The sequence below is a fragment of the Marmota marmota genome, unplaced genomic scaffold (assembly GCF_001458135.2).
Source record: "Marmota marmota marmota unplaced genomic scaffold, marMar, whole genome shotgun sequence".
Lineage (NCBI taxonomy): Eukaryota > Metazoa > Chordata > Mammalia > Rodentia > Sciuridae > Marmota > Marmota marmota.
Genome location: NW_025999960.1, coordinates 17,097,108 through 17,118,796, shown reverse-complemented (window position 1 = coordinate 17,118,796; position 21,689 = coordinate 17,097,108). Strand labels below are relative to the sequence as shown.

General features: G+C 42.6%; 2 protein-coding genes across 4 annotated transcripts in view; both read left to right on the top strand.

The window, feature by feature from the left end:
• Positions 1-9: 9 nt before the first annotated feature.
• On the top strand, positions 10-16,047 carry Cela1 (chymotrypsin like elastase 1). Its single transcript, XM_015493465.2, has 9 exons — positions 10-100; positions 317-456; positions 1,143-1,225; positions 2,562-2,662; positions 3,717-3,842; positions 5,098-5,234; positions 6,852-6,997; positions 14,729-14,878; positions 15,795-16,047. Exons 2-9 carry the CDS (start codon positions 417-419, stop codon positions 15,810-15,812), a joined length of 801 nt encoding a protein of 266 aa, XP_015348951.1. The 5' UTR covers positions 10-100; positions 317-416; the 3' UTR covers positions 15,813-16,047.
• Positions 16,048-19,095: 3,048 nt separating this feature from the next.
• Bin2 (bridging integrator 2) overlaps positions 19,096-21,689 on the top strand; it is a 33,356-nt gene continuing 30,762 nt past the window's right edge. For 2 of the 3 annotated variants that reach the window (XM_015493464.2, XM_048802747.1), the window contains exon 1: positions 19,096-19,252. In XM_015493464.2, coding sequence (XP_015348950.2) covers positions 19,172-19,252 — 81 coding nt within the window. In that variant the 5' untranslated portion in view covers positions 19,096-19,171. Of the gene's footprint in view, positions 19,253-19,349; positions 19,964-21,689 lie in introns of those variants that run through there. The other variant, XM_048802748.1, reaches the window with a different exon arrangement.

Below are 21,689 nucleotides of genomic sequence, written 5' to 3'. Positions count from 1 at the left end.
TGACCACTCCCCGCTCCTTGCCTTCATCAACTAGTGCACCAGGCAGGTCTTTGCATTTGTGGTGCTTCGGAGGACTGTGGGAGCAGTGACGGATGACAAGGTAGGATGATGAGGGGTGCACCCCAGGGGAAAGCCATCCTGGTTCTCCATTTTATTTCTGAAACTTTGTTGGATGTTTTTCAACTAAAAGCAGATGATTAATTGAGCTCCAACTTTATTCTGTCTTTGAAGAACAGATTAATTAGTTTACTTGAAAAGAAATCTTTTCATTTGTACTTCCATGTCACCTGTGCTTTTCCCTGCCTTCCACCCACAACCCTGCCAGCTGGCAGGAAGAAGGTCAGCAAAGCTGCTGATAAGAGGTGTATAAAGAGGTTGGCTCAAGGCAAGGGACAGTGGTCTACTCTGCTGACAACATGCTGTGCTTCCTGGTGTTCGCCACCCTAGTCCTTTATGGTAAGTGGATCATTTGACCTGAGTTCCACAGTAAGGGGGTTTGATCCGGAGGGTGGGAAAGCCTTCCCTATGCTGGAGCCAGCTGCCTATCCCAGAGGAGAGTGGGATGCTCTGCCTGTGAATCCAGCAGAAGTTTTACTTTTCTGGAGCACATGATAGGAAAGATCAGGGCCATGGTAAGACCCTTCTGGATGGCAGTTCTCTGAATCATTAAGTAGAAAGAAGCCCCTTCTGGGGGTACCTGGGCTTCTCCACCAGCCTCCTTCACTGAGGACATCCTCAGCCAGTGCCCACCTGGGATGTGCATGTCTGTCCCTGTCCCCTGGAGAATCCTGCTAAAGTATGGGAGAGGATTTTTCTCCAGCCCAGGGTGACCTTGGGTGAGCTAAGATCACAGGGTCCTCTAGTCCCTAGCCTGGTGATTTTGGATAGGTCCTTCACAGCAAGACAGAATTTCAGGACTCCTGGGACTTCTGGCACTGCAGACTCCCTTACTTTCAAAAAATGGCTCAGAGAACTCAGAGAACTCAGAGCTGGGCCCCTCTTTTGTTAGGAAAGAGCTGTGAATTTGCAGACAAAGCTAACATTCCTCAAAGCACAACCACCACTCCCTACCCCCACCCCCACTTCCACCCAGGGCTGACCCCATGCTTAGTCATCACTCACTTTTCTTCTGTCCCACAAAGGAAACAGCATCCCGAACTTTCCAGAAACTAATGCTCGGGTCGTTGGAGGGACTGAGGCCCAGAAGAATTCCTGGCCCTCTCAGGTGGGTGTTCCTTCACAGCCCAAACTTTTACCCAAATAAGAGTTGCTGCACACTCATAAAAAGTGTTGTGCTTGTCTGTGTGCATCCTGATCAACAGGCAGCTCTCCAACTGTCTATTTTAAAGATGGATGGGACCAGGCTTGTGTGGATTTCTAAATGCAAAAGCCTTGCAAGAAGGTATTTGAATACCAGCCATACTCTCCCAGACATGCACCCAAACACAACGACTTTTATACCTCAGAGACACTACTATGACACACCTGTAGGACTATGTGCTAGACCCACACACTGGGCTCCACATACCTTCAAGCACGCATGCCCTCACCAGCGCATGAAGTACAAATGTACACGCACCACACAGTACTACACGCATTGAGCGCTGTGCTTATTTGGCTACAGTTACCACTTTCTTCATGCAGGAGCTGGCCCCTGATCCAAGCAAATGTAAATATATAAAACTGGCAGCCTGGGTGCAGTGGGGCAAGCCTGTAATCCCAGTAGTTTGGGAGGCCGAAGCGGGAGGATCACAAGTTCAAAATCAGCCTCAGCAACTTAGTGAAGTGCTAAGTGACTTAGCAATACTCTAAGCAATTTAACAATACTCTGTCTCAAAAAATAAAAAATAAAATAAAAAGGGATAGGGATGTAGCCCAGTGGTTAAACACCCCTAAGTTAAATCCCTGGTACCAAAAAATCAAAAACTGGCATATTGATTGGTGAATAGCCACACCTGGAAGTTCAACTAGATTCAATTTATGACAGTTTGAGCCCCAATCTTCAGGAGATTCGCTGTGTGATACAAGGAAGCATGAACTTAAAAAAAAAAAAAAAAGCATTGCATTGGCATTTCTAAGTATTCCCTGGGTTGGGGGTACAGGATACTTCTTGAAAACATTGAAGGGAGAGCTCTTGAGAACTAAATGGTATAGGGCTTAGATGAAGGAGTTACAACTGGATACATTTCCTTTCCAACAGGGTACAGAGGTAAAAGGACCTGGGCTCTAGGCCCATTGCAACACTAGCCTATAAATGCCAAATACAGTATTGTGCCTTTATTTCCCTATCCATGTGCACAGCAAACATCACCAAACAATGGAGCACTCTTTCCAGCTGACCCCAGAAACATCTATGCACCCCTTCTCAACAACACCCCTGAGTAGCCATTACCAAACAAACAATAGTAATTGACTGGTCAAAGGAAACCTGCCTGCTCTCCCTAGTCCAGAAAGTTAAGAGAATGTCCTGAGGGAAGTCAGGAATTTAAGGTGACATGTTTGGGGGGCAAAGACTTTGGGCAAACACCAGCCTATTCTTCTTTTCTTTCCTCCCGGTCTAGGTTTCCCTCCAGTACCAGTCTGGAAGTTCCTGGTTTCACACTTGTGGAGGGACCCTTGTCAAAGAGAACTGGGTGTTGACAGCGGCTCACTGCGTGGACCAGTGAGAAAAAAAACAAAGAATAACATTTCTGAGCCCCTGGGAGGGAGAAAGTTTCCTTTTTGGAGAAATATGCAACTTTGACTTATACTGGGGCAGTATAATATGGGTGTGGGCAGTGAGCTATTGCCCAGCCCATCTGTGTTTAGGAGTCAGTGGAGCAAGGGTATGAGAGAAAAGTACAAGTTTTGGAGTCAGGAAGGATCCCTTCCAAATTTTGTTGCACTATCTCCCACCCATGTAACCTTGGGCAACTTACTTAGCTCCTCTAGTCTCCCATTCTCTTATCTCTAAAACTAGGTAATAATACCTATTTTGTAGAGCCGTTATGAGGAGTGAGTAAATATCTAAGTGCCTAGTCAACATAGGACTAAAGCCATTTGTTCATATTTGTCATGAGCAGAAGTTCTCATTTTTGAGCATGAATCACCTGGTGCACCTCTAATCCCAGCAACTTGGGAGGAAGCTGAGCAGGAGGATCACAAGTTTGAGGCCAGTCTCAGCAACTTAATGAGACTCCATCTCAAAATAAAAAAAATACAAAGGACTGGGGATGTAGCTCAGTGGTAAAGCACCCCTGGGTTCAATCCCGTGTGTGTGTGTGTGTGTGTGTGTGTGTGTGTGTGTGTGTGTGTGTCAGTCACCTGGAAGGCACAAGGCTCCACTCAGCAAAGTTTCTGATTTGGTTAGTCCTGGATGAGGCTGGTTCCAGGACCACAATTACTAGCTGAGAAGTTTGTACTTCCTTTAAATTCCCTCTGTGGCTAAGAGCCATGATTTCATTATGCTTACTAGGTGAAGATGTCCCAGGTGAAGATGTTTAGCTTAATAAACCGTGAACATGAAGTTGATAGTAAGTTTTTCCACTTCCACAAGTCAGTAGTAAATTAAGGAATGAGAGAGCTTGTTACTTCCTCCTCTTGGAGGGTCTTCCATCCTCGTCTGCGGGCCAACTAAGATGGGTTCCTATCCTAAAGATAAAAGAGGGCTTTTCAACTTTCCTCTCAGGAGGAAAGGAGCCTCCTGAATCACTCAGGGCTTTCCCCTCTCACTCCAGCCCAATGGTCTTCCGTGTGGTGGCTGGGGACCACAACCTCGGAAAGGAAGAAGGGACGGAGCAGTACATGGAAGTGGATAAGATTGTGATACACCCGCACTGGGACAGCAAGGACGTGGCTGCCGGGTAGGGACAAGGCGGAACTGGGAGGTGGAAAGCTGATGAGCCAGCTGCTGGATCTAGTTGGGTCTTGGTTCTCCCAGAGGCTAGAGGGGCATGCATTCCCTGAAACTTGGTGGCTTATGGGGCCTTTGATGAGGAGTCTGGAGAATCTCTGGGCACTGTGTCCTACAGGGAGTAATAAACTGGCTCATTCATCCAGAAGAACTTTGAGAATTTAGATTGGGGAGGGCGTGAGAATTTCTGAAGATCTTTAGGATTTGTTTGATGTAGGTGGGTTTGCGTGATTTGATTAAGTGAAGGCCCTTCTCTCTATTTTAATGTCTCTAGGCTTTATTTGTTTGTTATTATTTATTATTCACTTTATGGAATACACTCTATAAGTAAAGGGAGATTTTTTTTTTCTTTTGGTGCTGGAGAAGAAACTCAGGGCCTCAGGCATGTTAAGCACTCGCTCTCCCACTGGGCTAAGACCCAGTGTCAAAAGGAAATTTCTTAAAATGAACCTTACATAAAACCAAGTTGTAAACTTTTGGGGAAGAAATTATTTAAAAAAAAATTTTTTTTAGTTGTTGACAGATCTTTATTTTATTCATTTATTTATATGCGGTGCTGAGAATTGAACCCAGTGCCTCACACATGCAAGGCAAGTGCTCTACCACTGAGCCACAACCCCAGCCCTGGGGAAGAAATTATTAAAGTGATTTTTTTCAAGGCTTTGGATTTACCTCAGTGGTAGAGCATTTGCCTATCATGAATGAAGACCCAGGTTTCATCCCCAACACCAAAAGAAAGAGAGAGAGAGAGAAAGAGAGAGAGAGAGAGAGAGAGAGAGAGAGAAGGAAGGAAAGAAAAAGTTAAAAAGAAAGAATAAAGGTGATAATTCTGTAGAGTGTGGAGGTGGGGATGGGTACAAGTATTGGGACACTTCTGCAGAGCTTTCAGAGCCATGCAGTCTTTCACATCTTTCTTTAAAAGCTGCCCCCAATATGCCATCTGCTCCATTCTGATTACCCATTCTCCACTTCCCAGGGATGCACAAATCAGAGCCAGGCTGCAATACAAAAGTTTCTCCAGCAGATGGTGCTGTTAAACATATAATGTCCTACTGTAAACTCAAATGCTTAGCAAGTTAGCTTCCTTCTTGCAAGTGTTGGTTTCCAGCTGGATAGAGTGACAAAAGCTTAGTACTGACCAGTGCCAATGCTGATCAGAGGGAAGACCTGATTCCACCAGTGAACTGTCTCCTTTCCTCCTGCAGCCATGACATCGCCCTGCTGCGCCTAACCCAGAGCGTTACCCTCAATAGTTATGTCCAGCTGTCTGCTCTGCCCCTGAAAGGAATCATTCTGAGAAACAAATATCCTTGCTCCATCACAGGCTGGGGCAGGACCAGGAGTAAGTTATCTACATTGGCACCATCTACCGCTGGGATCTTGATAATGCAGCTAAGCTTCTGGAGTATATCTTTCTGTGGTTCTAGGTGTTTATAGTCAGAGACCAACAACCTAAAGACCATAGATAAAATAACTGATACATGAAACTAAGCTAAGAACAGGCTGTGGAATAGTCAAGTCAGCGATTCATAGACCCTAAGAACTAAAAAAGACTTCACCTGGGTGCAATGACTCATGCCTGTAATCCCAGCCACTCAGGAAACTGAGGCAGTAGGATTGCAAGTTTAAGGCCAGCCTCAGCAATTTAGTGATGACCCTAAGCAACTTTAGCAAGACCCTGTCTCAAAATAAAAAAATAAATAAATAAAAGGACTGGGGATGTGACTCAGTGGTTAATTGTCCCTGGGTTCAATTCCCAGTATAAAATAAATAAATAAATACATAGATAGATAGAATGATTGATAAGACTTCTTACATGAAGAAACTAAGGCCCAATGAAATTAAGGACCTTAATCACATGACTAGTTAGTACAAATATGGATTCAGAAGCCAGGCATCCTGGGTCTCACGTTATTGGTAATTATACTATCATGCTACCTCCATAGACAGGTACTGGGCTGAGTTGGAGTAAATGAACCAGGAGTAGCTATAGATCCTCATGAGTCAGGGCAGAGGAAGTCTCAGCCCTCTTCTGATCATTATGAGATTTCAAGTAGGGAATATTATTCAGAAAATATGGAAAGGTAGGAAGGCTATGAACAGAAATAGGAAGGAACATTAATCTTGATGCAAAAGACTGTCAGCCACAAGGTGATACTTTCTTTACTGAAGGACAGGCAAGTCATGCTGTGACCAGCCAGTCCATTGGGAAAACCTAGAGCTGAAAGAGACATGCTTCTAATCCAACTCTGCCCTCCTGTCAGTTCATTGAATGTCACTGTGGTTCAATTTCTTGATCCATAACATTAAGCATTGTTGCAATGATCCAAAGAAATAGCACATGGCATCAGAATGAGAATGGTTCTGTTTTAGTAACTTTATCCTCACAGAATCTCAAAGTTGAAAGGAGCCTTAAAATTTGTCTTTCTTGAAGACTTTGAAAAGCCACAAGAGTCAAGTAAAAACAGCTGCACCAGGCTCTTAAGAAATAAAAACAGGTGTGCGTGATCACTGTTCTACTTGTATTGTAAGGAGTAGGACAGACAGATGAGTTGTCAACAAATAAGGCCTTTCTAATTCCTTAACACAGTTATCCATGAGTGATAGAAAGCAGGAATAGGATTCTTGGTTTAGAAACTGGGAACAATAAGCAAGGATACCTCCCCAAAGGAAGAAGCTGGTAGCTGCCATATAAGGAGGAGAGAGGCCAGCCTGGGCAACTTAGCAAGACATTATCCCAAAATAAAATTAAAAGGGCTGGGGTATTGCTCAGTGGTAGAGCCCTTGCCTAGCACGTGAAAGAAGAGAGAGGAGGATTCATGACCTATGACAAGCAGAGAGAAGGAGCTCATCCTGACTCCATGGTACACCAAAGCTTGGGACAGTTTAGCAGGGTATGGAAGGATTTTTCCCTAGTCAGCATCAGGGGCTGACTTCCAGTGTTGTATGCCCTGTTTAGCCGAAGGACAGCTAGCCCAGACCCTTCATCAGGCGCCCATGCCCACCGTGGATCATGCCACCTGCTCTCACCCTTCCTACTGGGGTTCCGCTGTGAAGACCACCATGATGTGTGCTGGTGGAGATGGAGTTAGCGCTGGATGTCAGGTAAAAATTACAAGCATCAGAAGTCCCACTTCATTGCTTTCCCCTCTGCTCTCTCCACTTCCCTCTACCTTTGGCTCACTCCACTCCTACTGTGGTATCCACATACAGTCTCCACTTCCTATTCTGGTATCAGAGTGAAAATGGTTCTGTGTTAGTAACTTTATCCTCGCAGAATCTCAAAGTTGAAAGGAGCCTTAAAATTTGTCTTTCTTGGGCCGGGGTTGTAGTTCAGTGGTAGAGCACTTGCCTAGCATGTGTGAGGTCCTGGGTTTAATTCTCAGCACTGCATATAAATAAATAAAATAAAGGTCTATTGATAACTAAAAAAATATTAAAAGAAAAAAAATTTTGTCTTGCTTGCCACACCTATAATCTCAGCTATGTGAGAGGCTGAGGCAGAAGGATCGAAAGTTTAAAAGCAACCTAGGCAATTTAACAAGACCCTGTCTCAAAAAATAAAAAAGCCTGGGGATATAATCTAGTGGTAAGGCATCCCTGAGTTTAATCCCTAGTACCATCCCCCAAAAGTTTTGTTTTACTTAATGTCCCCACCTCAGAAGCTTGTATATGGCCTAATATTTGTATATTGGTATATATGTATGTTCTTCAGAACTTGTGACCTAGATTTTTTATGACAGGAATGGGGCTGGGGCTGGAAAGATGGTTGTAATTGGGTGTAAGGTAGCTCCCACTTCTATCAATCCCAATTGTTCCTGTATTTCCTCCATTACCACCCCTTTACCCCAGTAGTATTTACAGCAGTAGGTTACAAGAGAATATGGTAAGGGAAAGTACACAAAATAATTTTATAATAGTTTTTATATAATAGAATTTTACTCTGTTTAGACAAGATCAGTCAGCAATAAGTCATATTATAGATTTCTTTCTTTTTTCTTTTTTGGTGCCCAAATTGGATTTGACCCAGGGGTGCTTTACCTCTGAGCTATATCCCAACCCTTTTTAATTTCTATTTTGAGACAGGATTGCTCACTAAGTTGCTGAGGGTCTTGCTAAATTGCTGAGGCTAGCCTCAAGTTTTTGTTTCCCCTGCCTCAGCCTTCCAAGTTGCTTGGAATTACAAACATGAGCCACCACGCCCAGCCACTTAATGCAGATTTCTTAATGCAGTTCAACAATGGTGTGTAATCTATTACGTGCCAAGCACTGTGCTAGGTGCTAGGGATACAAAGGTGAATGAATCAGACAATGTCAAGTGGGGGAGCATCCAGTAGGATATTAGAATACATTGTGACTAAGTGTTAAAATAAAGACACGCAGAGAGTGATATGGGGACCTGAGGACAAGTACTCATGGAGTCAGAGAAGAACTTTCTCCAAGAAAGTAAAATGTGCTGTGAGTCCTAAAGGTTAAATAGAAGGAAGCCAGACCAAAAAAAAAAAAGAGTGGGGGTGGGGGTGGGAAGACATTTAGAAAAGGGAACAGCATGAATAAAGACATTAGTTGAATCTTAGAACACATGAAGAATTACTGGGCGTTCCCTATGAACAGAGAAGAGGTTTAAGGGCCTCTTCTTAAAGCAGAGCAGAGGTTTAAGGGCCACATGCCAAATCAAGCCTGCTGCCTGATTTGGTATGGTCCATTTTGATAGTTAGGGGAAAAAAATCAAAAGAATAATATTTTAGGGGCTGGAGTTGTGGCTCAGTGGTACAGTGCTCACCTAGTGCAGGTGAGGCACTGGGTTTGATTCTGAGCAGCATATATAAATAAATAAAGATCCATCGATAACTTAAAAAATACTTAAAAATTAATTAAATAAATAAAGTTATTGTGTCAATCTACTATATATATATATTCTTTTTTTCCCCATAGATGGAGGTAGACTGCAAAAGAATCAGTGGAAAGAGTTAAAAGCGGACCCCTCTTTTATTATTCTTTTATTTATACTGATTATTCTTTTTCACTATGGAGTCTCTTGGTCTTATTTGNCCTACAACTTATATATATATATATATATATATATATATAATTTTTTTAAGAATAATATTTCATGACATGAAAAATATATAAATTTGCAGTGTTCTAAATGACATTTTTTTGGGGGGGACATGGCCTCAGCTGATTTACATAGTGTTTTAGGGCTGCCTTTGTACTACAATATAAAGGTTCCAACAGAGATTGTATGGCCTCCATGATTTGCATGATTTGAATATTAAGCTAACTGATAAAAAATTAGATATAAGAAAGAGGAACTGGGGGCAGAAAGTGGGGTTGGAGACACTTGAGAGCAACTGATATTCTACCTCCCACCCCAGGGAAAAGTAGAATGAAAAGCAATGCGTTAGGGAAAAACTACAAGAACATAAATGCTTGAGTGCTTTAGGGCCAGGTGAAGAACAAAGAACTCACTAGAGTTCTAAGTAAGAGAGGAAGAGTAGAGTTAGAGAAAAATGTGTAGCAGGGATTTACAGAATCTCAGGAAATACTGCAGGTCATCACACAGTGTGGCTACTTTGGCAACTGGCCAATCACTGTTAATCACAGCAAGAGCAGTTTCAGTGGTGATGGCAGAAGCTCAATCAAAGAGTAAGGAATGTGGGCTAGGGTTATAGCTCAGTGATAGAGCGCTTGCCTAGCATGTGTGAGGCACTGGGTTCAGTCCTCAGCACCTCATAAAAATAAATAAAATAAAGGTATTGTGTCCGTGTACAACTAAAAAAAATTTTTTAAAAAGGGTAAGAAATAAAGAGGCAGTAAGAAAAATTGCAGAGAATGTAAATAACTCTCCCAAGAATCTTGGATGAATGGGAGGAACAGAAAAAGTCTGGTACTTTTAATGACAGCAAATCATGGAGGGGATGTATCTTTTAAAAGGGAAAGAAACTGAGTGCAAAGTTAGAAAGGGAATAATGGATGGTACAAGATCCCAGAAGAGAAGGGAGAGATGGAACCAAGAGCACAGAGGGAACTGACTTTGACGAGGAGGAGGGACACCAGACATACACATGAATGTGAAAGAGTTTGTAGGGTGGGTAGCTGCAAGTTGTCAGGTGTTCTGTATTATTGCTTCCTAGTTCTCATGAACTAGGAAGAGTCCACTTGACTGCTAAAAATGAAGGTGCAAAGGTTATATGCATTTGGAATAAAGAGGTGAAGGGAAGGAAGATTGTCCTCCAAGGTGTTGAAGTTGGAGACCACGTAGTGACCCCCTGGATGTATACTCCATCTTACTCACAGACCCAGATGGAGGGAATGGATTAATCCAGACCTGGGTTTCTTGCATGACTCTGGAAATTGAACAGAACTGCAGATCAACTACAAGGTACAAGCTACATGGAGGAGGAAGAGATGTCACTAGGAGGAAGCTGGTTGGATGGCTGAAATAGTAGAATGACAGAATTAAAGGGATTTTTGTGACACACACACACCCAAAGAATTATGGAAATAAGGTGACCAACTTACCCCAGTTTTTCTATGACTTTCCCAGTGTTAAAACTTAAATGCCAAGAGAAACAGACTAATGCATATGTAACCTTTTCTAAGTCCTCATCAGTCTATAACTGTTCCTTGTTTTTTAGTTGTAGATAGACACAATACCTTTATTTTATTCATTTATTTTTATGTTGTGCTGAGGATCAAACCCGGTATCTCACACATGCTAGGCAAGTGCTTTGCCACTGAGCTACAGTCCCAGCCCAGTCTATAACCTCTTAAGATTTATATCTTTCTGAGTAAATTTCACACCTTTCTGCTTTCTCAAGGCTTAGAACTCTGAAAAACCAGGGTAATTCTCTTCCAGCTGCCACCAAATTGTTAATTCTCTGAGACAATTGTGTTTCTAGGTGTTTTCCCACTGGAGTTTCCCAAATAGTGTCTTGTGGCCTTTCAGAATTCTGAGTTCCCTTCTCCTCAGAGTGAATTCACAGGGCTGCTCCTGATTCAATGGACCCATTTCCAGTAAATTCTTTTTCAGCTCTTCTTTCTGCCCTAAAATCCTCAGCCATACTCTCCACCCTTCAGAACCCCTTCTCTTTCCGATCAATTAGCATAAGACAATGGTATTTCATACAATTTAATTATCTTCTGTTCCTCTAGCTCTGAAAAACTCTCAAATCCCTGGTAGGATATAGAAAGGAGATTCAGGTTGTTTTGTTTTGATTATAGTAGTCTAAAAAGAAAAAATTTTCCTAAGCAGTTGGGGTGGGGTACAGCTAGTTCCTCTCTAAAAGAATTCTCTCCAATTTGAACTTTTGGTGTTTTCTTTCCTTTCCTGTTTTGTTTTGTTTTGTTTTTAAGGTTAAGTTTTATTGAAGCTATACCTATCAAATTGCTTAAACTGGCAAATAAGACCAAGAGACTCCATAGTGAAAAAGAATAATCAGTATAAATAAAAGAATAATAAAAGAGGGGTCCGCTTTTAACTCTTTCCACTGATTCTTTTGCAGTCTACCTCCATCTATGGGGAAAAAAAGAATATATATATATAGTAGATTGACACAATAACTTTATTTATTTAATTAATTTTTAAATATTTTTTAAGTTATCGATGGATCTTTATTTATTTATATATGCTGCTCAGAATCAAACCCAGTGCCTCAGACATATCAAGCAAGCGCTCTACCACTGAGCTACAACACCAGCCCCTAAAATATATATTTAACATTACTACTTAACTTTTCAGTTCAGGTATTATGGAATATATGGATCTCTCTTATGCCCACACATTGTCTGTCTCCTTCTGCCAGCCATGAGCTTTTCCCATCACCTCCTCAAACTCTCTACCACCCCCAAATATTTTTGATTAGATTAACAATCAGTGTTTATTATGATTATGTAAAAAGCTATTCAAAAGTAAATCATGTAGTATTCTATGATTACTTTTTCTTTCTCATGTTAATTTTGTTTTCTCTGGAGTCAGTAACTTTTTCATTTGCTGAATACATAGTCAGTTCATCACTAATTCAACTCTACATTCTCCTCTATTTTTTTTTTTTTTTTTTGCTGGTAACAGCTTTTTTTTTTAATTGAATTTATTTTTTAAATACATGACAGTGAGGGGCTGGGGTTGTGGCTCAGCGGTAGAGCGCTCACCTCACATGTGTGAGGGCCTGGGTTCGCTCCTCAGCACCACATAAAAATAAATAAATAAAAGTATTGTGTCCAACTATAACTAAAAAATGAATATTAAAAAAAATGACAGTTGAATGCATTACAATTCTTATTACACGTATAGAGCACAATTTTTCATATGTCTGTTTGTATATAAAGTATATTCACACCAACTCATGTCTTCATACATGTACTTTGGATAATGATGTCCATCACATTCCACCTTCATGGCTAACCCCCTGCCCCTCCCTTTCCCTCCCACCTCTCTGCCCTATCTGGAGTTCTTCTATTCCTCCCACGCTCCCTCTCTCTACCCCACTATGAGTCAGTCACCTTATATCAGAGAAAACATTCGGCATTTGTTTTTTTGGGATTGGCTAACTTCACTTAGCATTATCTTCTCTAACTGCATCCATTTACCTGCAAGTGCTATGATTTTATTCTCTTTTCCCAGCCTTAATATTATTATTATTTTAAAATTTGAAACAGGATTTTGCTAAATTTGCCAAGGTTGGCCTTGAACTTGAGATCCTCCTGCCTCTGGAGTAACTAAGATTTCAGGGCTGAGCCACCATGACCAGCTTCTCCACTAATTTTTAACCTACCTGTTTCAGCTACTCTTACCACTATTGGTCTGTGTCTTGGTGAAGGTCTATTTATATTTATTATGAGGGATACTTAGTGGGGTTTTTTCTTTGTAGAAACTCCAAATCTTTGGTTCTGAAAAATGTTTATTCTTAATAGTTTTCCCCTACATTCTTAGTTTTCTCTTTCTAGAATTTTTTGTTTGTTGGTTGGTTGGTGCTGGAGCTGAAACCCAGGCCTTTTCGTATGCTGCTCTACCACTGAGCTGCATACACCACTGCCCCCAGCCCTTTCTAGAATTTTTGTTGTTCATATGTTTATCTCCTGGTCCTCTCCTGTATATTTTGTTTGTTCACTCTATGTTCCAACACTCCCAAACTTTCATTTCTACTATCAAATTTGTAAATTTTTGTTCTCTAAACATACTGTTTAATGACATGTTTCTCTTGTATCATGGATGCAATATTAACTATAGTTTTTTTTAAAAGAGAGAGAGAGAGAGAGAGAGAGAGAGAGATTTTTTTCATATTTTTTTTTTAGTTTTCGGCAGACACAACATCTTTGTTTGTATGTGGTGCTGAGGATTGAACCCGGGCCACACGCATGCCAGGCGAGCGTGCTACCGCTTGAGCCACATCCCCAGCCCTTAACTATAGTTTTATTGCTTATTTTCTTTTTTCTCCCTGCATAGAGTTTGCCTTCACTTTTTATTCCTTTACCCCTCTCTCTTAGTTTTTATTTATGTATGTATGTATGTATGTATGTTTTGTGGTGCTGGGGATTGAACCCAGGACCTTGTGCATGTGAGGCAACTGAGCCATATCCCCAACCCCTTATTTTTTATTTTGTTCAGAATTTGGGATTGAACCTAGGGATCTTCTAATTTTATGTCTGGTATTATACACCTGGCATTCTAAAAGCTGAGTAAGAACGGTGTCGAGATCCTAGTCTGTAAACCTCTGGGTCATTGTACTGCTAAGCCTGAGCACATAACCATTACCTTATTCATCACTTTCTCTTCTCTTTACCACACTTAATTTAACATGTGTTGATTACCTACTCTCTGAACATTTTGGTATAATTAGACCCATTGATCTAAATACTGGGGATAAAGGAATTATTAGAACTATGTACTTCTCCTATCCCAGGCTCAATTTAAGTCAACTATTGAATTTATGATGTTCAAAATTCAATTTGGGTACAGTGGCACATCCCTATAATCCCAATGACTTGGGACACTGAGGCAGGAGGATCACAAGTTTAAGGCCAGCATGGGAAAAAATAAAAAATAAAAGGGGCTGGAATGTAACTTGGTAATAGAGCTCTTGCCCAGCATGTGCAAGACCATGGATTCAATTCTCAGTACTACAAAAATAAACAAATAAAATAAAATGACTGTGGGTATAGTTTAGTAGTAGAGATCCCTAGGTTCAATCCACAGTACTGCCAAAAAAAAAAAGAGTTCAAAATTCTGTGCTTGGGCTAAGGATGTAGCTCAGTGGCAAAAGTATGTGCTTAGCATGGGCAAAGCCCTGGTTTTCCATCCCCAGCACCACAAAAACAAACAACAAAAGCGTTCTATGCTAGCATTGTGAAGAGGAATGATACCAGTAAGATATAGTTCCTGACTTAGAAGTTCATAGATATGTGTGGGAGGCAGAAGCAAATTATGAAACCAAAATACAAGGCAACTGCTGCAAAGAGAGGAAGAAGTGCTTTGGTTGTTTAGAAAGGAAGAAGAGATTCATTTTGATTGTGAAGATATGATGGAAGTAGATAATTGAACTGCAGTTTTAAAACTATACAAGATCTCACAAAAAGAAAGGGGTAAGCAGGGGCTGGGATTGTAGCTCAGTGGTAGAGTGTTTGCCTCGAACATGTGGAGCACTGGGTTTGATCCTCAGCACCATATAAAAAAAGGTAAATAAGTGAAATAAAGGTATTGTGTCCATTTACAACTAAACATACACACACACACACACACACACAAAGAGGGGTGGGGGGGGGATGAGCAGACCATAAGCCAAGGCAGAAAGATCAAAAGATCTAGTTTTAGGACTCTGCTTCTCTTCCTTGCAGGGTGATTCTGGAGGTCCCCTCCATTGCTCGGTGAGAGGCAAGTATTCTGTCTATGGAGTGACCAGCTTTGTGTCCAGCCTGGGCTGTAATGTCTCCATGAAGCCCACAGTCTTCACCCGGGTCTCTGCTTACATCTTTTGGATAAATAGAGTGAGTCCTCTCAAATAATGGGATGAAACAGGTTACCTTGAGATCCATATACTGGCTGGGTTAGGGAGCAAAAGGTGGGCTGGGACAATAATTGTTTTCCTTATGTAAAGTTCCTTCCCTTCCCCTAGAGGGGAAGTGTACTTTCCCTCCATATTACTGAGTTCCCTTTCCCATTGAGCAGACTTCACTGTATTGCTTATTAGCTTAGGCTAAGATTGGGGCAACCATAGATCTGAACCAGGCACATATCCTAATTCAAAGTCAAGGGAAAACGAAACTCAGAAACGCCTGTGGGGCCCTCAGGCATGCTCCTTTCCCATAGTTTCTTTCTAAGGGCATTTTGAGAATTTGCTTTAACTTTTGAAAGAAATTTTACCACCTTAAGCAGTGCTTGAGAGTTAAGTGAGACTCTACCTACACTGATGTGGTAGTAGAGCCACATAATACATCTCACTGTGTACTTGTAATGCATCCTGGAGTCTTGTGACATGAATCTTGGCTCACAGCAATTTCAAAGTCTGTCCTTGCTGCTATGTCCTGAGCATATACCTATAATACTGACATATCTAAGACCTAATCTCTTTATCCCCATCCTTATAAATCCATCATAGGGCCGTACTTAATTGGGAGTCTTAAAAAACTAAGAAAGAAGGTAGACAGAAGTTACTGACTGTGGGTTAGGTGCTATAACACACACCTGTAATCCCAGCTGAGGTAGGAAAATCCAAGTTCAAAGCCAGACAACTTGGTGAGACCTTGTCTCAGATTTAAAAAAAATAAAAAGGCTTGGGCTGTAGCTGAGAGGTAGAAGTGGTAGAGGTGGTAGAGCATCTCTGAGTTCAATTCTTGTACCACCAAAAAAAAAAAAAAAAGTTACTGACTGTGGACATAACTGTTTTTTTTTTTTTCCTTTTAGGTTTTTGAAAACAACTGAACATTATCTTGAGTCCATTGGTCTTCCAAAGATGGTTCTTAGATCTGCAATAGGACTTGAGATCAACAAGGGAAAAACAGGATTGGGGGTATAGCTCAGTGTAGTTTGCTTACCTAGCATGACCAAAGCCCTGGGTTTGATTCCCAACGGGGTGGGGTGGGGGCACAATCTAAGAGACTATTGAATGAGAGATAAAAAAAAAAGCAAATAAAAATGAATGTACACTATCATACTATGTCTATTTGTAATTAAGCCCTCTAGAGGAAATGAAGTTATAGGACCCACTTTGGATTTCACCATATCTGTGGGCTGCTTCTTCCTTTTTGCTTCTATCTTTACCAGTTCACAAACTAAGCCTAGGAGGAGCAGTTTTACATTATCCATTTTAGGCTATTTTAGGAACTCCTTATCCATTAATTTATTTATATGCCCCCCTCCTATGCGTATTTGCTATATTGAAAGGCATAAAGTTCTTTTAAAAGTTCCTTAGTGACCAAATGTGCCCTAACTCCTCAAGATAAACTGTGGGCTCATCCTCCTTATGTTTCCCCCTCCAGTGCCTAGAACAAATGCTTACCCTAAGCTTCTGGGCAACAGAAACTACAAGAATATACTAGAGCTGGACATGGTGGTGCACACCTGTAATCCCAGCAGCTCAGGAGGCTGTGGCAGGAGGATCATGAGTTCAAACCAGCCTCAGCAACTTAATGAAGCCCTAAGCAATTCAGTCAGACCCTGACTCTAAATAAAATATTTTAAAAGGGCTAGGGGCATGGCTCAGTGGTTAAGTGCCCCTAGGTTCAATCCCCAGTTCCAAAAAAAAAAAAAAAAATACACTAGAGATAGGAGTATAGGATTAGGTTGGTAGGACAGATGCCAGAACACTAAGGAAGTGGCAAGTTAGGGGACTGGGGAACAAAGAATTAAAAACAAACCAGATTTTAAATAAAGAGAAAGAAGATACTAAACAAACAAAGGAAAAGGTTGAGGGGGAGATGCAGAACAGAAAGGAAGAGGCAACAACAGGATGGGGCCTCAAGCTAAGTGTGAATCAGCACTTTAAGGCTGGTACTAAAATAAGCAACTGGATCCAGGGTTCTATAAACCACAGAGAACTGGGAAACTGATAATTTTGCTCTGTCCTAGCAAGGGCTCAGTCTGTTAAGAGTGGCCTAGGAGAAAGCAAAGAGGGAAATGAAAGAAGAAGTCTAAGCAGATGAGAAGCTGCTTTTCATAACCATCACTAAAGGCCAGAGAGGAGGGACTAGGGTAGTAAACATTACAGCAGGGGAAATTAGCTAAAACAGGTCCTGAAATTGGTCCTATTATATCAACAGAGGCTTCCAGAATGTGGTATATACTATAAGAGCTGGGCTGGTGTCAGGACACCTGAGTTCCTGTCCATTGAATTAGAGGGGGTAGCTTGGGCAAATTAATCCTTTTCTATCACTTGATTTACCCATCTAGTCAACTTCTAAGTATTGTTCCTGCTCTAATACTAAATGACTGGGTGACCATCAAATTCAGTTCCCAAGATACTGGCATTGAAGAGAGTTTCCTAGAAGGTAGTAGCTGCGATGCATTGCTAAGAGTGCTGTGGAGTCTTGGGAATGACCCTAGGTATCAGCTTCCTTCTGCTAGTGATGCACCTGTTGTCATTGTTATCTTCTCTTGGTGTCCCAGCAGCATCACCATCCTCTGCATTTCTTTCCTCTCCCCTCCATCCAACATCAAATCCTTCCATCTTTACCATTATGGCTCTCACAGATGATCACAAAAGCTAAAATCAGAATAAACACTAATCACTTATTGCCTGAAATTTTTGTGTCCATTTCTGTAAATGAACTAAGCAGACTACAGTGGAATCATCTGATTACCAACCTAGCTCCACCAGACTGTGAACATCTTGAGGTCAGAGGCTGCATTGTATTCATCCTTGGCTTCCCAGCACCAGCAATGCCTGGCACACAGTTTAGTTTGAGTGCACTGTGTCTACTGGGGGCGGGGAAGAAGTGCAAAACAACAGCAGGTAATTTTGTGGAAGGCCTCCAACTTCTTGGGAAGTATATTTTGATCTCCTTTCCTTCCTTGAAAGAATTTAATATGCACTGTAGAATCCATTTTTTTTTAAAGAGAGAGAGAGAGAGAGAATTTTAATATTTATTTTTTAGTTTTCAGCAGACACAACATCTTTTTTTTGTATGTGGTGCTGAGGATCGAACCCGGGTCCGACGCATGCCAGGCAAGCGCGCTACTGCTTGAGTCACATCCCCAGCCCCACACTGTAGAATCCTTGAATAAATGGTTCCTCCAAATGTAATATCCTAATTTCCAGCTAACCCCTCAAACAGGTCAGAGAGTAACTTCCACATCCACATCTCTAAAGAGACAACAGTTGTCATCTCAGTAGCCCCACCCTAATTTGCACAATCTGTGTCTGAGTTCACATTCGGCTTCCATCTAGTATACTGCACTCCAACTAGAAAAACTTGCTCCGCGTCCCCTGCACAGGTTCCCATACTCAGTCCTTTTTTTTTAAATAAGATCGCCTCATTTTCTCTCTGCAGTTGTTGCTCCCTTTCACATCCATATCTGGAGCCCTGGCTCCTTTCGGCACTCTCCCACTAGCAATTCCAGACTTAGGCATTAGCTAAACCTCAACATGGGGCAAGAAATACAGTTGACTTGCCCATGCCACACGAATACTCCTAGAACTGAGAGACGTTTTCTGATACAATAAATAGTCACAGTGAGTTGAACTCAACATTTTCTGCCAGGTTGTTTGTTATTTTCCAATGTTGATGTGCTGGCTAATTTGTTTTCTGGAAGGAATGAGTCTAGGCTCACATTTGAAGATCCTGTTCAATGGGGTCGATGTTCCCCTGCCACCAGGCAAAGTGAGGACCAAATGACCCAGCCTGGGGATGTCCCCACGGGGCCCTCAGCCTGCTACTCTGGGCTGCACCCTGAGCTGGGTTGTTTGGGGCTGTGGATGGGCCTTGGCGTCTGCGGCCCAGGCTTCAAGGCTGGTGGTGTCTTTGGTGTGGGGCTGGGGTGGCCTGTAGAGCCTGGCCAGTGCAGGGCAGCCCTGGGGGCAGGAGGGCAGCCCTGGGGGCAGGAGGGCAGCTGGGGGCAGGAGCAGCCCTGGGGGCAGGAGGGCAGCCCTGGGGGCAGGGAGGGCAGCCCTGGGGGCAGGAGGGCAGCCCTGGGGCAGGGAGGGCAGCCCTGGGGGCAGGGAGGCCCAGGCCGCCTGCTTGCTGGCTGGCGCGAGGCATGCTGGGAGCCGCAGCACGTTGCCTCCCGGGGGGCCTCTGGAAACCACAGGGAGCTGGGCCAGCTGCCCCGAGCGGAGCGGCAGGATGGCTGAGGGCAAGGCGGGCGGCGCTGCCGGCCTCTTCGCCAAGCAGGTGCAGAAGAAGTTCAGCAGGGCCCAGGAGAAGGTAGGCGGCGGGGCCTGGGCCGAGGAGGAGGGTCCCCGCTGACCCCCGGGGAAGTGGGGTGGGGAGTGGGTGTCCATGAAAACTGGCAGATGGGAGAGAACGGAGAACACCAAGCCATCTTGAGCAAGGCTGGGCGAAGCCCAGGAGACAACGGTTTCTGTCAGGAACAACCCTCAGGCTGACCCAGAAAACATGACAGAAAGGAGCCAGCGTTGGCGGCCATCCGCGCTGCAGGGTTCGTCCTCGTAATAAGGCCAGGATGGTGGCCTTTTTACAGATGATGAAATTGGAGGGTAATTTCCCCAAAGGCAAAGACGGTGACAACCAGCTGTGATGCCAGATACTGACACTAAAACTTGGCTTTTGACATCCCCTGAGGACTCAAGAATCTACATAATTCTTTCTGTACCTACCCCTTCCTGGCCTCTGGTGGTGGTTTAATGACCCATATCTGCTTCCTGTACCCTCCCTTTGGCTTTGGAAACCACACTGCCCAGGATGATGGAGCATCTCTTCAATTGTGCCCTTCTTATCTGGGTAGCCTACTCCAGCATTGGGTAGGCTGCCCATTACAACTTAACCTGCCTGTCCAGATCAGGTGGACACTCTCTGTACATTTTAATGGCATTTTTGTAACTGTCCAATGTATTTTTTTTGCTTCGAATTTCCACCTACCATCAACCTAGTAGACAAGGTGGTACGGGAAAACAGGTAAGCCAGAAGAAAAAGGGGGATGGAGATACAAGAAGGACTTCAGATACAGTCTTGGTTTTCTAAAAGTTACAGTCTTAGAAGCATATAGATGAATAGCACAGGCTTAACAACTGAAATATTTGTATTGTAAAGGCAGAGGCAGCTTTGGAAGGATAAAGGGCAACCAACTCTCTCTCAAGTGGGTTATCAGTTGAGCAGTGATGGAATATAGATGTCGTTCCTGACTTTAAGAGACCACAATGGAAGGCTGGGGTTGTGGCTCAGTGGTAGAGCCTTTGCCTAGCATGTGTGAGGCACTGGGTTCAATTTTCAGCACCACATAGAAATAAATAAAAAATAAAGGTCCATCAACAACTAAAAAAAAAGAGACCACAATGAAGCCAGATGTGGTGGTGCAGGCCTGTAATCCCAGCAATTCGTGAGGTTGAGACAGGAAGATCACAAATTCAAGACCAGCTTCAGCAATTTAGAGAGGCGCTAAGCAACTTAGAAAGACTCTCTCTCAAATAAATAAATAAATAAAAATTAAAAGGGCTGGGGAAGTGACTCAGTGGTAAAGTGCCCCTGGGTTCAATCTCCAGTACCAAAAACAAAAACAGAGATCACAATGAAAGGGAGAGGATCTTATACTTTCTCTGTCTTTTGAAGTCCTGTGAAACAGAAGAGGAAAAGGGCAAGATTTTATGTGTTGAACTTAAGTTACTTCACTTACTCTAACCTTGGTGGTTGTTTCAGCCTTTCTAAAGGCTGATTACAAATCTGATAGATCAGAGAGAGTGACTGCTTATGAGAAGGTTGGGTTAGAAACAGTATGGGGGAGCAGGAGGTACCCCAGAGAAAGCCACATTGTGGTTGAAAAAAAGAACAAAAACCCCAAAGGAAAAGAAAAAGGAAGGAAAAACAATCTCACAAATAATAGCATTTTTTTTTTTAAAGAAATACCAAGGGCGAGGGATGGAACTCAGTGGAAGAGTGCTTGCTTAGCATACCCAAAATCCTGGGCACCACAAAACAAATTTTTTTAAAAAACATAGTACTTAGCTGGGCTTGATGGTGCACATCTGTAATCCCAGCAGCTCAGGAGGCTGAGGCAGAAGGACCGAAAGTTCAAGGCCAGCCTCAGCAACTTAGTGACACCCTAAGCAACTTAATAAGACCCTGTCTCAAAAAAATAGAAAAAAAGGCTGGAGATGTAGGTCCGTGGTTAAGCACCCTTGGGGTTCAACCTGGTTAAAAAAAAAAAAAAAAAAAAAGGTACACTAACTGATTTTTTTTTTAAACCAGGAATTGAACCCAGATGTGCTTTACCACTAAGCCACATCCACAGCCCTTTTTATTTTTTATTTTGAGACAGGGTCTCACCAAATTGCTTAGGGCCTCACTAAATTGCTTAGGCTGGCTTTGAACTTGCAATCCTCTTGCCTCAGCCTCCTGAGTTGCTGGGATTACAGGTGTGCATTACCATGACCAGCTTGCTTCACTCTTTCACTCTGTCTTGACCTACCCTGTCATCAACACTGTGCCCTTACTCTGGGCTTTCTCTCCTTTTTAAGCATGGACTCCAAAATCTCAAGTAATGCCTGCTTTAGACTTTAAATCTTGCGTCTATAAAATAAGAGAGTTGATATTCTTTATGAAATTCAGAGTGGAAATCCAAATTGAAAAGGAAAGGGGACTTGAACCTCAGAGTCAAATATTTCCCCAAAGGAAAACCAGCCACCCA